This window comes from Dama dama, chromosome 20 (assembly GCF_033118175.1).
Source record: "Dama dama isolate Ldn47 chromosome 20, ASM3311817v1, whole genome shotgun sequence".
Classification (NCBI taxonomy): Eukaryota; Metazoa; Chordata; class Mammalia; order Artiodactyla; family Cervidae; genus Dama; species Dama dama.
The window spans coordinates 34,797,452-34,814,518 of NC_083700.1; the positions used below are offsets into that span (position 1 = coordinate 34,797,452).

General features: G+C 43.9%; 1 protein-coding gene across 2 annotated transcripts in view; it reads left to right on the plus strand.

The window, feature by feature from the left end:
- Positions 1–17,067, plus strand: part of SORT1 (sortilin 1) — a 64,326-nt gene that overhangs the window by 41,499 nt on the left and 5,760 nt on the right. For both annotated transcript variants that reach the window (XM_061121228.1, XM_061121229.1), the window contains 9 exons: positions 1,707–1,851; positions 2,900–3,055; positions 4,635–4,741; positions 6,327–6,429; positions 6,772–6,940; positions 7,533–7,723; positions 10,611–10,800; positions 15,381–15,497; positions 16,082–16,190. In XM_061121228.1, the coding sequence (XP_060977211.1) occupies positions 1,707–1,851; positions 2,900–3,055; positions 4,635–4,741; positions 6,327–6,429; positions 6,772–6,940; positions 7,533–7,723; positions 10,611–10,800; positions 15,381–15,497; positions 16,082–16,190 (1,287 nt within the window). The remainder of the gene's footprint in view (positions 1–1,706; positions 1,852–2,899; positions 3,056–4,634; positions 4,742–6,326; positions 6,430–6,771; positions 6,941–7,532; positions 7,724–10,610; positions 10,801–15,380; positions 15,498–16,081; positions 16,191–17,067) is intronic.

Here is a 17,067-nt window from a genome sequence, read left to right on the forward strand (position 1 = left end):
GGAATGAGTCGGTCGAGAAGAGGTGGGAGGGCCGAGCACTGGGTGCCCTGGTGCCCCTCACGGAACGGTGGGAAAAGACGGAACAAGCCGGCAGAGAGGACGGAGAGGGAGGGACTGTGAGGCGGGGAGAATAGGACCTTCCATAATAGCTGTACCCAGTGAGGAGATGGATAATGAGATGTGTAATTATTAATAATAATGTGCCTGTTAATGTCGCTGCACATGGTGATGTCATGAAAGCCAAGTGAAAAAAAGGTTTCAATGAGGAGGAAATGGTCAGCCGCATTAAATTCAGCTGAGATGTGGAGTTAGATGAGTTCTGAGAATTATCCACTGGAGTTGGCAAAGTATAGGTTGTTGGTGACCTTGATGAAAGCAGTTTCTTTGGAGTACTGTGGTTAAGAGACTGATTGGAGTGGGTTCAGAGAGAATTAGAGGTAAGAAAAGTAGACAAGGTAACTACACATCACGCCCTTGAGCAGTTTTATAATAATCCTTCCAACAGCCCTATAGTTCATACTGTTATCTCAGTTTAGGAAATCGAGTAACTTGTCTAGGTGGAACTCTGGTGGAAACCAGACTGTGTAACTCCAGAGATAGCTGCCTGTACACTGCTGCTGTCCACAGAACTGAAGTTCACTGTGTGCTTTTGAACTCCAGTTTTTACTTACAACAGCGAGTATAAGATTCAAAGTAAACGTCTAAGATGTAAGTTAGAAAAGCAAGTTAAATGGACTCATCACTTAACTTTAAAAAGACTGATTCTCTTGCCCTGGCTGAACTGTGTCTAGAAGCTATTTTAAACTATTTATCAGATAGTACATGTTAATTGCCTCAACCTGTGTGTGCGTGCTAAGTTGCTTCAGTAGTGTCCAACTCTTTTTGACCATATGGGCTGTTGCCTCCAGGCTCCTCTGTCCATAGGATTCTCCAGGCAAGAATACTGGAGTGGGTTGCCATTCCCTTCTCCAGGGGATCTTCCTGACCCAGGAATCAAACCTGAGTCTCCTGTACTGCAAGCAGATTCTTTACCGTTGAGCCACGAGGGAGACCCCTTTTAACAGCCAAATATTCCCTGATCAACTTCCTTATGTTAATTTCTGACTCTCCTTGCCCTCTTGCCAGCCTGGCCTGTTCCCTCCATCATGGCTGTTCTGAGAGCCTTCCTTAAAGAGGAGACGTGTCACATTTTGACTTACTTCATGATCTTCCCAATCTGGGTTTCATCTCCATTTTCCAGACCCATTATCTAATTCTTTCGATGATGCCAGAGCTGTCTGAAAGGAACCAAACTTCTATGCAGCAGCCATCATTTTAAGAATTATCTGAGCAAATGTATGTAAATGGCTGCAGAGCCAAGCTCATAATGGTCCCAACAAACCCTTATCTCTGTTGAAGGAAACTGGCATGCCAGAGGTTAGGAGGATAATATTGGTATCTTAGAGGGCCACACAAGAATGAAGAAGCCCAAGAGAAAGCCAGGATAACCTTACTTACAGTAGAATGGATTGTTCCAGTGCCTGGATCTTTGCAAGAGGTTAGAAAAAGCTTGGATGATTGGTACTAGGACCTTTCATTTGTAATGATGTACCTAGTGAGGAAATAGGTAATTAGTATAATTATTAAATAATAATGTGCCTATTAATGTCACTGCATATGGCATCTTGGTGGAATATTTAAAAGATAAGTATCGGCATTTGTTCCAGGATACAACAAGAAGGATTCATGTGTCAACAGATCAAGGAGACACATGGAGCATGGCCCAGCTCCCATCTGTGGGGCAGGAACAGTTCTACTCTATTCTAGCAGCTAATGACGACATGGTGTTCATGCATGTAGATGAACCTGGAGGTAAGAGCTTTGCAAATGGTTCACCCTTGACTGCATAGAGACTTAAACTCTGAACCCTGTTTTAGTAGCCTTCCTTCTTAGTGTGCATGCTGAATCATTTTTGACTCTTTGTGACCCTGTGGACTATAGCCTGCCAGGCTCCTCTGTTCATGGGCTTCTCTAGGCAAGAATGCTGGAATGGGTTGCCATGCCCTCCTCCAGGGAATCTTCCCAACCCAGGGATCGAACCCACATCTCTTATGTCTCCTGCATTGGCAGGCGGGTTCTTTGATTTTTCTTTTCACCCCTGGGAATTTATTAGTGGCCTCCTTGTTTTAGAGATGATGTGTAGCCTCTCTTAAAAAGACCACTTTCTTTGACCCCCTGACATGGTTTGTATGTACATCCAGGTGTTCCGGAGCAGTGCTGCTCAAAGAATGGTCAGAGAACTAGTACTGATTTGCAGATTCTTTATTACCAAATAAGTGCAGAAAGCAGCAGCATTTAGAAATTCTTATAGCTCTTTGACAAAGAAATTTTGTATCTGTTGACTCTAATAATTTAAAAAATTTGAAGATTGTATTTTTTCTTTCTTTTGTATTTCATTTTTCTAGTGATAAATTTTTTGTTATATTTACAAAAGCATCAGTTTGTGACATAATTAAAATTTTAAAATTGATCCTTCATCACAAAGAGTTTGAGAAGCATTCATTTAGAGTAAAAAGATTTAAAGATGTGTAAGATATAAAGGTAGCAATGCCTCTGCTACCAAAATATAACTGATTATACCAAAATGTAAGAGCTTTTCTGTAACATCTGATTAATTTATTAAACAAATTCATCATCTGCTATATTCAGGCACTAAGCTGGGTATTAGAATTAAAGATGGCTACGAAGTTCTTAACTATCAATCCTTGATTAACTCTCAGGTCTGCATCTGCATCATGAAGAGAGACAGTTGGCTGATGTGTGCGTGTGTATGTGTCATGTGTATGATTAGACTGTTGTTTTTTCTCTGTTCCCTCCCAAGACTTGGTGGGTTTTTTGTTTGTTTGTTTGCCTATTCCAGACACTGGATTTGGTACCATATTTACCTCCGACGATCGAGGCATTGTCTATTCCAAATCCTTGGACCGACATCTCTATACCACTACGGGTGGCGAGACGGACTTTACCAATGTGACCTCCCTTCGTGGTGTCTACATGACAAGTGTGCTCTCAGAAGGTGGGTCCTTCAGCTGAATATGTTCAGAGTTGAGGCTTTGGGGGAAACTGATGGTCCTGTCCCCTCAGTAATGGTGCTTGCCTGGCCAACAAGCCTGTCTGTGTGAATTCTGGCTCTCTATTTTAAGTAAGTTATGGTGATTAGAACTAAGAAAGAACAAAGCAACAGCAGGCAGAAAGAAAGATTTGAGGTTATTTAGTTTATGAAATAAGTCTTATGTATTGGGAAGTTCAGGCCTGTGGGAAGGAGTTTGAACCACTTACTGCTTTTCTGATTGTCAAGGATGGAGCAGTAGGCAGCCCAGATTTTTCCTGTGTTCTCTTCAGTGGCTCTGCAGAGCCCAGTTGAACAAATAAACACATTACTCTGAAGTACAAAGGTTTTTAAGGTTTTATTTATTTATGTATTCACTTTTTTGGTAGGAGGTGGGGGATGTTTGTTTTAATTTTGTAAACACCTTGCAGTTGTCTACAGGATCTAAGTGATTCTGGCCCCTAGTTCATCCCAGACATCTCTTCCAGCTCCTCGCTCCTTTGCTTACTCTTGCAATCACTCCAGTCCTCTGCCAGTCCTTAAACACATCAGGTTCACACACTCTTGGCTGAGAGATTTGCAGTGACCTCTTTCCCCAGATGTCTGCATGGCCAACACTTTTCTCCTCCCAGCCATTGGTCATGTTGCTTTCTGATGAGACCTGCCCTGACTATCCTGTTTTAAATGTCAGTCTGCCTCCCTGCTACACATGCACACTCTCATTCCCAGTTATCTGTACAAGATTTTTCCATAGCATTTATTTTCTAACACACTATGTAATTTACCTATTTACAGTGTCTAGTGTTTGTCTGTCTCACCATACTAAAATATATATTCCACAGAGGTTTTCTTTTTTTCCAGATTTGTTCACAGATATATCCCCAAAGCCTTACAGCAATTTTCATATAGTGGATAGGCAATAAAACATTTATTGAGTAAATGAAATTTACTTTATTAGCTTTCTTTTTAAAATTTTCCTTAAGAAAACTCAAAGCATCTCTTTTAATTTAAATGTTCAACAGTTTATGTATCATTAGCAATAGAGAATAGGGAAGACACATGAAGGAAAAAAAAACTGTGTAAGAGAAATAGGATGTGGCATGGTAAAGAGACAAAAGCTAGGAATTATTCTTTGAGACTTAATGCAGATACATTCAAATCTTGACATTTCCTAAAATAAGCCTGGTATCACGGCCTTATCTAAATCCAGATTAGAGTGCCTTCTCATTGTAGATTTTCCTCCAGGGCAAGCAAGCAAGGAAGAATAGAATTGTGTTGATAAGGAGATAAATGGTATCTTTTTCCAAGAGTATCAATCTAGATGATTTCTGGAATTAGTTGAATCCTATTCAGGTGGGAAGCCACCTTCAGGTATCATACTCACCAGTATTGAGCCATTTCACTGGATGTCAACAGCTTGTGGGACTCCAGGGTTCTATTGGTATTTTATAATCTCTGTTAAGAGAGTTATGCAATGATAAATGGAATTGATTAGGATGCTTCCTAATCAATATATCAAGATTAATGTTATCCTTTTCCTATCCAGATAATTCTATCCAGACTATGATCACTTTTGACCAAGGAGGAAGGTGGAAGCACCTGAGGAAGCCTGAGAACAGTGAATGCGATGCTACTGCCAAAAATAAGAACGAGGTTTGTTTTACTCCCACTGTCATGTATTTGGAGCAAAGCAACCATTCTTTTCTGCTCTTATTAGTGCCAGGGTTTTGAATAATGAAGTTTTGTGCTTGCTGAGGGTCCACAGCTAACAGTGGAAAATTGGGAAATGAGAAGTTGAAATTAACTAGGATGTAGGAAATTTGAACTGTGAAGAAAGACCAAAATATTACGGTTTATTTGTCTTTAAAGAAAAACAAAACTGAAGGCTAACAATTTCAGCCAGTTTAGTTCAGTTGTTCAGTCGTGTCAGACTCTGTGACCCCATGGACTACAGCACACCAGGCTTCCCTGTCCATCAACAACTCCCAGAGCTTACTCAAACTCATGTCCATCAAGTTGGTGATGCCACCCAACCATTTCAAACTTTGTCATCCCCTTCTCCTCCTGCCTTCAATCTTTCCCAGCATCAGGTTCTTTTCCAGTGAGTCAGTTCTTTGCATCAGGTGGCTAAATTATTGGAGTTTGAGCTTCAGCATCAGTCCTTCCAATGAATATTCAGGACTGATTTCCTTTAGGATTGACTGGTTGGATCTCCTTACAGTCCAAGGGACTCTCAAGAGTCTTCTCCAACACCACAAATCAGAAGCATCAATTCTTCGGCACTCAGCTTTCTTTACAATCCAACTGTCACATCCATACATGACTACTGGAAAAACCATAGCTTTGACTAGACAGACCTTTGTTGGCAAAGTAATGTCTCTGCTTTTTTTTTTTAAACAATTTGAACCTCTTTGTTTACTTGTTTATTTTTTGTAATTTTTTTGGCAACACCCTGTGGCATGTGGGACCTTAGTTCCCATACCTTAGTTCCCTGACCAGGGATCAAACCCTTACTCCCTGCATTGGAAGGTAGGGTCTTAACCACTGGACCACTGGGGAGGTCTCCCAAACCTCTTTTAAAGCATCCTTTAAAGGATTGCCATCTTACTTTATAACTCAACTAATTTCTAAGAAATGTTTCATAAAGACAGGACTGGGTCTTATGATCACCATATCTTGTTCATATCTGAAATATGACAGGTGGTCATCAAGTTGGGAAGCCTCTCATTTTCTTTAGAGAGATGTCTTTTCAAGTCCTTTGCCCATTTTTAATGTGGGTTACTTATTTTTGTGTTGTTGAATTATAGGCTCAGTGGGATATTCTTGCTTCTTAAATGCATAATGCATTTAATAATAATAATTTAATAATCAAAAGATTTATAGAGAAAGAAAGTAGAATGGTGTCAGGATCTGGGAATGCCAGGGTCTGGGAAAGGGAGAATAGGCAGTTATGGTTTAATGTGCACAGAAGTCTCAGTTTTGCGAGATGTGGAAGTCCGAGAGATGAATTATGGTGATGGCTGCACAACAGTGTGAATGTCCTTAATGCTACTGAACCGCACACTTTAAAATGTAAATTTTATGGTATGTTATTTTAACCATAATTTTTTAAAAAAGAGTATCCCACTGAAGTCTGGGTTAATAAGTTAAAACGCCTTATTATTAGAAGACTCTGTGAGATGAATAAAAAAAAAATTACATCTTTGGTTTTAATCTAAGCTTTGGTTTCTTTCCACAGTGCAGCCTTCATATCCATGCTTCCTATAGCATCTCTCAGAAACTAAACGTTCCAATGGCCCCACTGTCAGAGCCTAATGCTGTTGGCATAGTCATTGCCCATGGTAAGCGGCCCTCCCTCACCTCTGTGGGAAGAGCTAGTTGAGCACATTGAAGCTCAGTCATAGCACTGAACCCAGTGAGAAAACCACCATCTCTGGCTTTCAGCACCCTTTGCAGAATTTCTTGCAAGATAACGATACTGTGGGTTTTTCATGGAGTCCTATCAGAGAGCAGCAACATGACCTCTTCCTTTACCAAATTGTCGTGGCCTTTTTTTTTTTTATTTTCCAAGAGGCCTGATGGGAAATAATCAGAATAAACTCACTCAGAATTCTCCTCGTGACGGTGAATCCTCTGTGTTTCACTGCTGATGTGTGCTGATGAGATGGTGGGCTGTGTTGTAGGTAGCGTGGGGGATGCCATCTCGGTGATGGTCCCAGATGTGTACATCTCAGATGACGGGGGTTACTCCTGGATGAAGATGCTGGAAGGACCCCACTATTACACCATCCTGGACTCTGGAGGCATCATCGTAGCCATCGAGCACAGCAGCCATCCAATCAATGTGATTAAGTATGCATGAGCTCAGCTCCACCCACACTGTCTGCCCAGAGGGCTACCGCGGGATGTTTTTCACTTGGCGGGGAAGTTGCGGACCCTGATTCAGATTTGGGCATTCTGCAGAGCTGCAGGGGAGGTGCTTGAAGGGGTTGCATTCAGAGCAACTCAAATTAAATGGCTTTGTGTTTTTCCTCTGACTCTGCTAGCTAACATTTTTTATCACTTAAAAAAAAAAATACCCTTCTCTCTTCCCACAAGAATATTATGGATGCATTAAAGCACTCTGGATGGGAAATGACTCCTTAAGTACAAGTTCTTATTGTATAATTTCTGTTTATTGACTGAGAAGCCCATTCTTATGTGGGTCACTATTCTTTCTTTCCCTTGGAAGAATTTTTATAAATGCATTTTCTTCCATACTATTTGAGTGAATCCCATTTCACTGTTAACCGCAGGCATTAGAAATTAATATAATTGTCAGTCAGTAAGCCGTCACCTAAATATGAGAGTTCTCTGATGTGGGATGAAAGCAGCTGGAGTGCTTTCCTGATATTCCGGTAAATGCTGATACTCTGTCACGATCTTCCTCTAACTGTGGTTTCAGGTTCTCCACAGATGAGGGTCAGTGCTGGCAAACCTACACATTTACCAGGGAGCCTATCTACTTTACGGGCCTGGCTTCAGAACCCGGAGCCAGGTCCATGAACATCAGCATCTGGGGCTTCACAGAATCTTTCCTGGCTCGCCAGTGGGTCTCCTACACCATCGATTTCAAAGATATCCTTGAAAGGAACTGTGAGTGTCTCCTTTGACCTTTTCTATCAGAAACTTGTAAACCCATTTTCCTAAATAACCCATCCAGTTCAATTTCTTCTAACTGGAATAAGAAAATCATGTATATGAAAGAGGATTGAAGAATGTTCCGCGTGGGTGAGCAGGCAGTGAAATGGTAGCAGAGAAGCACTTCCCTGTTTGGATAAGCACTGTCCAAGAGAAATAGCAGGAGAGCAACATATATAATTTAAATTATTCTGTTAGCTAGTACATTATACAAGTAAGAGGCAAAATTCATTTTAATAATATAGTTATTTCAGTATGTCTAAAATATCATTTTAACATGTAAAACTATTTTATAATTATTAGTGAAATACTTTACACTCTTCTTTTTTAAAGATTTTTTTAAAAAAATTTTGGAGTATAGTTGAATTACAATGCTGTATTAGTTTCACTATACAACATAGTGAATCAGTTATACATGTACATATACCCACTCTCTTTTAGACTCTTTTCCTATATAAAATGAGTATTGAGTAGAGTTCTTTGTGTGCTACAGTAGGTCCTTATTAGTTACCTATTTTATATATAGTTAGTGTGTATATGTCAATCCCAGTCTCCCAGTTCATCACTCTTCCCACTTTCTCCCTGTAACCATAAGTTTGTTTTCTATATCTGTGGATATTTCTATTTGTAAATAAGTTCATTGTACCTTTTTTTAGATTCCACGTATAAGTGATATCATATGATGTTTATCTTTGTGTGACTTACTTCACTCAGTATGACAATCTCTAGGCCCATTCATGTCACTGCAAATGGCATTATTTCATTCTTTATTATGGCTGAGTAATACTCCATAGTTTATATGTACCACCACTGTCTACAACATAGTATATATGTACCACACCATTTACCCATTCCTCTGTTGATGCTTTTGTTTTTATGTCTTGGCTGTTATAAACAGTGGGGCAGTATGAAGTGCAGTGTGCCCCTATGAGCATAGGGGTACACATGTATCCTTTTAGATTATGGTTCTCTCTGGGTATATGCCCAGAAATGAAATTGCTGAATCATATGGTAGTTCTATTTGTAGTCTTTTAAGGAACCTCTGTACCATTTTCCATAGAGGCTACACCAATTTACATCCCACCAACAGTGTAGGAGGGTTTTCTTTTCTCAACACCCTCTCCAGTATTTATTGTTTGCAGATTTTTTGATGATGGCCATTCTGACTGGTGTGAGGTGATACCTCATTGTAGTTTTGATTCTCTGATAATTAATGATGTTGAGCATCTTTTCATGTGCTTTTTGGTCATCTGTTACATTCTTTTTCTTCTGAGTCCTCAAAATCTGATGCATATTTTACACTCACCCTTACTGTAAATCTCAATTCACACCAGCCACATGTGGATATCTAGAAGAGTTTAGTTTTGCTCTTTAGATCTCTGTAGCATTTTCTGAGAGTTTTTTTCTGCTTGTAAGGATAATGCATGTTTATGTTTGTCTAAAATTACGTCATAAGACTTTAGGGTTTTTTACCACTGGTTACATCAGAACTATAAAGAGGAAACTTAAGAGGAAAATGTGTTACATCTAATTGATTATGTCATTTATTAAAATGTTGAAGTAAGGAAGCTTTCATGCAAAGAGTTTGGCTTGAATGTCAGTCACAACTGAGACTCTAGACTGGCTCCTGAGCAGGCAAGAAGCCCACACTGACCATTTCTGAATGCTGTGACTTCAAACTGGAAGACATGTTAGAGACCCAGAAAATGGCTTCAGAGAAGGAGTTAAAATATTCATTTCATGGTATTCCTAAAGAATCACAAGCAAACCCAGACCCCCAGTACTAAAGATGCTGACACTGTATTGAAAATAAGAAGGATAAAAGAAAAATTGGACAAAAAGTGACCACCTGTGACCCGTGATTGCTTGGCATAATATGAAAGAAGATATAAAGTTTCAAGATGCTTGGGTTACATTTTGGTCCTGACTTTTTTAGACTGTGTTAGGGGCCCATTTCCTTAGCATGTTAATTTAGTGACTCCTGTAGGAAGTAGAGCACTTGGTTTGGACCTTTTCTACAAGATGTTTCAATGATTTAAAACCAGAAAGTCATTATAATCTAAATTCATTAAATAGACTGTAAAAGAGCTGGCTTATGAGTTTTCCCCTCTGCAGATGCAGGCAGCTTCTACAGTTATCCCTGAAGTTTAACATCATTAAAAGATTGGTTAGGCACTGCTCTTTAACAGGCTTGGTGCTGGTCTTCATCTCCCAAAGGATAAGAGCCTAACCCACAGTCTTTAGGCCACAGCCTTTGAGTCACTTTCCCAGGAGTAGGTGATCTGACGCACTGAGCCCGGTTGACTGTCATCAGCAGTCTTCATGTGAAAGCCAGTCAACAGGGGTTAAAAGCCTAGAGAATGTCTGTGCTCGCTTCCTCAGCACAGACACTAGAAAGAGAATGTTTCCTCTTCTGTTGGAAGCATACTCACCTGTAGAACAATTAAACCCTTGCTTTTGGTTAATTGGCGTCTTGCCCTATAGGCAAACATCTGGTTGCTTACCTCTGACAGCTCCCCACTGAGAGCACAGTGTTCAAGACTTAAGGACAGCCACCTCTCAGTCTGGAAGTAACTTTAGAGGTTCTCCATCCACGCTGCACAAGAAGGTTTTTCCTAGAACTCAAATGGGCTGTGAACTGCAAAGACTCTTCCCTTGGCTTGAGGAAAGGCCGATTGCCAGTAGGCTCCCACTAATGCAGCTTTCTTTTGCAGTTCCAAAGGGAAGCAATAGGTTAAGTCAGACATCTGTACTTTTCCTCTCCTCCTTCTTTCTGTTGCCTGGCAGCTGTCTCACATGGGTGGATTCATGCAGTTTCCTGAAGAGCCTATCTTTCTTTTAGGTGAAGAGAAGGACTATACCATCTGGCTGGCTCACTCTACAGACCCTGGAGATTATGGAGATGGCTGCATTTTAGGCTATAAAGAACAATACCTCCGGCTACGCAAGTCATCCGTCTGCCAGAATGGTCGAAACTATGTTGTGACCAAGCAGCCGTCCGTTTGTCCCTGCTCCCTGGAGGACTTCCTCTGGTATCTGCACCCCTCAGATCCTTGTCAGCCACTTCCTGTGCTGGAGGAGGCAAAAGACAGTTGAAAATTATTTCAGTCCTTTTTTTCCCTTTTTTCCTCAAGAGTGGAAAAACTGTTGCTGCTTCTTTCCTCAAGGAAATTGAGGCACAGAGGAAGGGAAGCAGAATTGTTAGTAATTGGACAAATAACATTATTGTATCAGACCATTAATTATTGTGCAGAACCAGCAACAACCCCCGAAATCTGACTTACCCGTGTGGAGAAGGAGTGGAGTGTAGAATGAGGATGAGAGTGAGAAAGCAGAGAGGGAAGGCGATAGGACAGAAGCACCACGCACAGTGGGGCGGGAGCTGAGCGCTTAGGGAAACTGGGCTTTAGTGAACAGCCTGATTGCCTGGGTTCAGCAGGAGTTGTCTGCAGTACTGAAGCCAGAGAGAGCGTGGCTCTGTCCTGAGAGGAGATGACATCAGCATCTTTGGTCTCTGTCTCGTCAAGGCTCAGGAGCCATCATGGTGGACCCCTGGAGTTCAGAACCATCCAGGCTTAAGGACTGGTTTCGTGGCTGGCACAGGGTTAGTTGATTGTACAGGGGCGAGGGAGTCCCTTGGTGGCCTCGCTTAGGGCAGATAAGAGGAACTGCTTCACATCACAGGCACTAATCTTATGGAACTTGTTAGCTGCAGAAGATGCTCTCAGGGAGGTAGAAGTGGATTTGGAAAAGAAGACAGGAAGATAGCAGTCCTATCCTCCTACAATGTATTCTCCCAAACTGTAGGTGACAGAGTGTGGGACTGAACAAACCCCTGTCTGACCCAGTGTGTTTCCTCCTGTGTGGCTCACATCTGTGTGTGGAATGGCCAGGGGCCCTCCCTTCTCTATTTCTACAAGGGAGAATGGCACCCAGGTCACTTGGATGTTATAATAGGGCTGGAGTTTGTGGATACTGTCAGACTCTGAAGGGCTCTCTCACCAGAAGGGCTCTCTCACCACTAATGGCACACAGGTTGACTCTTGGTCACCTGAACTACTTCTTTTTTCCAAACCTGCTCTGCGGCTTCAGAGCTCCATGCCACTGCGCATGCTGCTACTCCCGCCTGGAAGGTCTTTTCCACATTTGCTGCTTGACCCCCAAACCTGGTGAATTCCTCCTTGGCCTTTAATACTTTAGCTCAGGTGTTGCCTCCTAAAGCCTTCCCCAGTTTTTCCTCATCTAGGCTCCACTGCACTTGCTGTATTTTTACAGCACTTGCTGCTGCTAAGTCACTTCAGTCGTGTCCGACTCTGTGTGACCCCACAGGTGTCAGCCCACCAGGCTCCCCTGTCCCTAGGATTCTCCAGGCAAGAACACTGGAGTGGGTTGCCATTTCCTTCTCCAGTGCGTGAAAGTGACAAGTGAAAGTGAAGTCACTCAGTCGTACCCGACTCTTAGCGACCCCGTGGACTGCAGCCTCCCAGGCTCCTCCATCCATGGGGTTTTCCAGGCAAGAGTACTGGAGTGGGGTGCCATTGCCTTCTCCATTTTACAGCACTTACTATATTTTAATTCTTATGTATAGATTAGATTCCATCATTAAAATCTAGACTCCCTGAGCACACATTGTATTTGATAATCACATAATCCTAATGATAGCAGCTGACGTTTTTAAACATTGCCTTATACTTCCCAGCAGCTGAATGAGGTAGGTGCTGTGGTTATTTACATTTCACAGAGGGAAAAACAAAGGTACAGAGGGGTTATGACTAACTTACTGTCACGTGGCAGAGCTGGGATGCGAACGTGGCGGTTAGTTCTGCCCCAGAGCCTGAACACATACCCCACGTGCCTCAGGAATGTGTGCTTTGTGAGTGGGCAGGGTGTGGTCCCTGGAATTTTGGATTGAACACACAAAGTTTTTGCCAGAAATTTCACCTTGCTATTGGAGGCATGATGTCTTCTCTTGTTCTTCTTACCCTCTCCCTTCAGCAAGCAGCATCTATATATTTACCAAATATTCATTGAATATTTGTTATGCACAAGGCAGTGCAAACGTGATAACAGAAATGTTATTATAGGATCTTTTGGTAAGAGTCACATGATTATGTTTGAAAACAGAAAGTAGTAAGTACCTTATGGATTTAGAGCAGGGAGAGATCCTTCCATCCAGACCTACAAGGAGTTGGATCAGGGAGGCTTGTAGAGGCGGTAGGCTCTGAGCTGAGCCCCGATGAGCTGTAAGCTTTGACTGTACATCTGGGAAGAAGCAGATCGTTAAAGCCAGTGGACTGACGTGAGCGTAGACCCCCAACCGCATGATGAGGAAGGTTGTGCTGGGGCTTCCCTGATGGCTCACTGGAGAAGAATTCACCTGCCAATGCAGGAGACATGGGTTCAATCCCTGGTCTGGGAAGATCCCACATGCCTCAGAGCAGCTAAGCCTGCGCACAACTGCTGAGCCCACATGCTGCAGCTGCTGAAGCCCTTGGCGCCTAGAGCCTGTGCCCCACAACCGGAGGAGCCGCCGCAGTGAGCAGCCGCACGTTACAGCAGGTAGTAGCCCCCGTTTGCCACAACTGGACAGAGCCCACCTGCAGCAATGAAGATCCGGGGCAGCCCAAAATAAATAAATAAATAAATAAATTTCAAAAAGAAAGAGTATGCCGGAAGATAGGCTGTGAGGGGAAGCCGTGGCTGTCACAGGACAGAAAGTGAGGGGGTCCAGATGCGGGTGCTCAGGCTAAGTTTCCAACTTCAGTGGTGGGGAGGAAGATAGTGCCCTGGACAAATGTAAAGAAAGGACAAGGAGAGGCCAGCACAAAGGAGGAAACGTGATACATTTTGAATATTTTCGTTTCTTTGAGGTTCTGTCAACAGATTTATGTGGCAGTGTTCATCAAGTATTTGAAAATCTAGGATTAGAGCTCAAGAGAGGTAGAACCTGGAAGTTTTATTAATTTTTAAAAATTTTTAATTTATTTGTGTTTTTGGCTGAGCTGGGTCTTTGTTGCTGTGCACAGGCTTTCTCTAGTTGTGACGAGCAGGGGCTCCTCTCCATCACGGTGTGCGGGCTTCTCACTGAGTTAGCTTCTGTTGTGGCGAGCACAGGCTCAGTAGTTGTGGCTCCCAGGCTTAGTTGCTCCAAGGCATGTGGAATCTTCCCAGACAGGGATCAAACCCATGTCCCCTGCATTGGCAGGTGGATTCTTCTCCACTGGACGACCAGGAAAGTCCAAACCTAGAAGTTTTAGTTGCAGCAAATAGTTAAGCTCACAAAGGGAGAGCAGATTACAGAGTAAGAGAATGAATGCTAGAATCTTGGAAAACATCTGCACCTACGTGTTAGGAAGAGAACAGAGCCAACAGTGACCAGAGAAACAGATGAGTGCAGCTCTCGGGGCTGCAGTGGGTGGGCACAGCGGTGTGCCAGGTGGCCAACGTGAACAAGACAGGGAAAGCCCCCAAGGTTGGATGACTGGTGGGCCTGCGGAGGCACAGACATTCATTTTCAAGGTTGCAGCTGGGGGTTCAAGCCAAGATGCAGAGAATAAAAAGTAAATGAGTAAAACAGAACAAGTAAAAGAGAAATTTGGTCAATAAGGGAGAGAGGGTGGTGAAGGAAGAGGACAGGTGCAGTCTAAGGAGAAGCCGCCAGGTGAGGGGACTGGCAGTCCCTCCATACTGTCCATGAAGCAACCCCCCACCTAGGGGCACGAGGTGCCAAGGCCCTGCTTGTCCTTTCTTTGGGGAAAGCAGAGAAAGAACAGGTCAGGGGGCACTATGGAGCGATGGGATGAAATGGAGGGCAGGAACAGGCATTCACATTGGCATCAGGCACCATCTAAGAGGCTGAGAGGGAGGGACACAGATGTGGGGAAGGCAGGAAAGGTTTGATATACACTCTCATGGGTATAACATAATGAGTTATTTGGAGATGAAAGAATTGCTAAGTGTCCCTGCATTTAGGTCTGTGGCTGACGCACTGTTTCTCCATGTCTTAGTTGCATGTATCCCCACCCCCTATACACTGCACACTTTCCCTTCCCTGAGCGCTGAGCTGTCTGTGTGGAACTCCTAGCTACTGAGTCCTCAGTCCAGCAGGCCCAATCCATAAGCCATTTCCACCCGCCCCAGTTAAGCCCTCTCTGTGTGCTTTTGTTCCTAAAGAGACCTCTTTATATGTCACAGACTTCCTTAGCTGCTTTCTGGCAACCCAGGCCTGGAATATTAACCATCCTCTGCCCCACATAACGGAGAAGGCAATGGCACCCCACTCCAGTACTCTTGCCTGGAAAATCCCATGGACGGAGGAGCCTGCTAGGCTGCGGTCCATGGGGTCGCTAAGAGTCAGGCACGACTGAGTCACTTCACTTTCACTTGTCACTTTCGAGCATTGGAGAAGGAAATGGCAACCCACTCCAGTGTTCTTGCCTGGAGAATCCCAGGGACGGGGGAGCCTGGTGGGCTGCCGTCTGTGGGGTCGCACAGAGTCGGACATGACTGAAGCGACTTAGCAGCAGCAGCAGCCCCACATAAAGCCTTCACCGCTATTTGCCTCCTGTCTTTCAGCAACTTTGAAAGATACGTTCTTTGCTGATTCTTACAGTGATTTTGGCTACTTCCGTCCAGAAAATGACTCCAAGTGTGTGGAGCAGCCGGAACTGAAGGGCCACGACCTGGAGTTCTGTTTGTACGGAAGAGAAGAGCACCTGACCACAAACGGGTGAGGTGGCCGCCCCCCCCCGCGTCGGGCCCGCGTCCCCACTGTACAGAGAGAGCGCTCCCTCCACACACTCCTGAGTGTTTGAGAGAGTCTGGAAAAACACTGTCTGGTAGAACTTTCTGTGATGGGGTATGTGTTCTGTAATCTGCTGTGTCTGATACAGCGGCCCCTAGCCCTCTGTGGCTGTTGACACTAGAGTGAGGAACTGAAGTGGTTTTGATTAATTTAAAAGTAAATAGTCACCATCGCAGAGAGTGCCGTTGTAGAGGAGCCTGACTGCCTACTCCCTGATAACTCTGCCCTCCCCTGTGTCTGTACTGCGTACTGACGAGCTCTCCCCAGCAGTCACATAGGGCAGAAAGTCGGCATGTCACTACAGCCGGGCAAGGGATGTATGGTCTGTCCAAGGGCCGAAGCTACACAGAGTACCCCCCCACGCCCCTGTGGGTCTCCCCCAAGGCCTGGGAGATGGTGTAAGGACCAGATGTTTTGGGGCAGGTTTTCAGATCTTGTTTTCAGGAAGTAAGCAAGAATCCAGAAAGTGCCTCCTTGTATTCTGTCAACACCTTTTCTCTGCCCCTCAGGTACCGGAAAATTCCGGGAGACAAATGCCAGGGTGGCGTGAATCCAGTTCGAGAAGTGAAAGACTTGAAAAAGAAATGCACAAGCAACTTTTTGAGTCCAGAAAAGCAGGTATGTTAAAGTAGATCTGGTGTAGATACAAGTGGGGTTTCAAGTTCTGCCAGGAATAGTCAAAGTTACAGTGTGTTGAGAACTTTGTCACCTAATACAAGTGGCCAGAGCACTTATGTCAGGCTTCCCATTGCACAGGAAACTGTTAGGATGAAGGATGGTCACTTAAGCCAACAATAAGCTCATCTGCTGAAAACTTTTTTGGGGGAGGGAAAATGGTGCTCAGTATTTATCCAAGTCTTAGAAGCTTAGCGTTGAGACATTTCTGAGGCTCAGAGTCACTTAGAAAAAAGACTCAACAAGTCCTGCCATCAAGGGCTGGGGTTTTGCCCTTGTGGAAGGGAAGGGCATGGGACCCTAGTTAGTGGGGATCTCTGTGCCGAGTCATGTCAGGTGTGTTCAGAATGAAAACCTCAACTGTGGTAATAAGGGGCTGGTTTTGATTTAGAAGCAAGTTTGGGGGATGATTCCAGATCTGTAGCACTGAACTGTCTGGCCAGGATATGGGGATCTGGTAAGAGGAACCCTCTTGATAAAGAAGCACTGGCCCAGCAGTGTGACTGGGAACAGAAGACTGTAGACCCCAGATTCCTAATCTGGAAATTGAGAGATGGGCAGTCTTCAGTCCCTGCTGTCTAACCTCAGGAGTGAGGGCCTGACATGGGGTGGAAGAAGGCAGGGGAGAAGAGTGTGTGGGTGTGTGTACTTGTTGGGGGCAAGCTCCTGCTGCTCTGCATCACTGCCCTGCACTCCTGGTGGCTGTCCTCAGAGTGTTTGTGTGTGTGATTGCACAGGACTCCCGCCCACAGGGACACAGCTTGTCCCAGAATCCAGCTCCGCCTCCTCTGGGATACACTGAAAACACACACTCCCTATC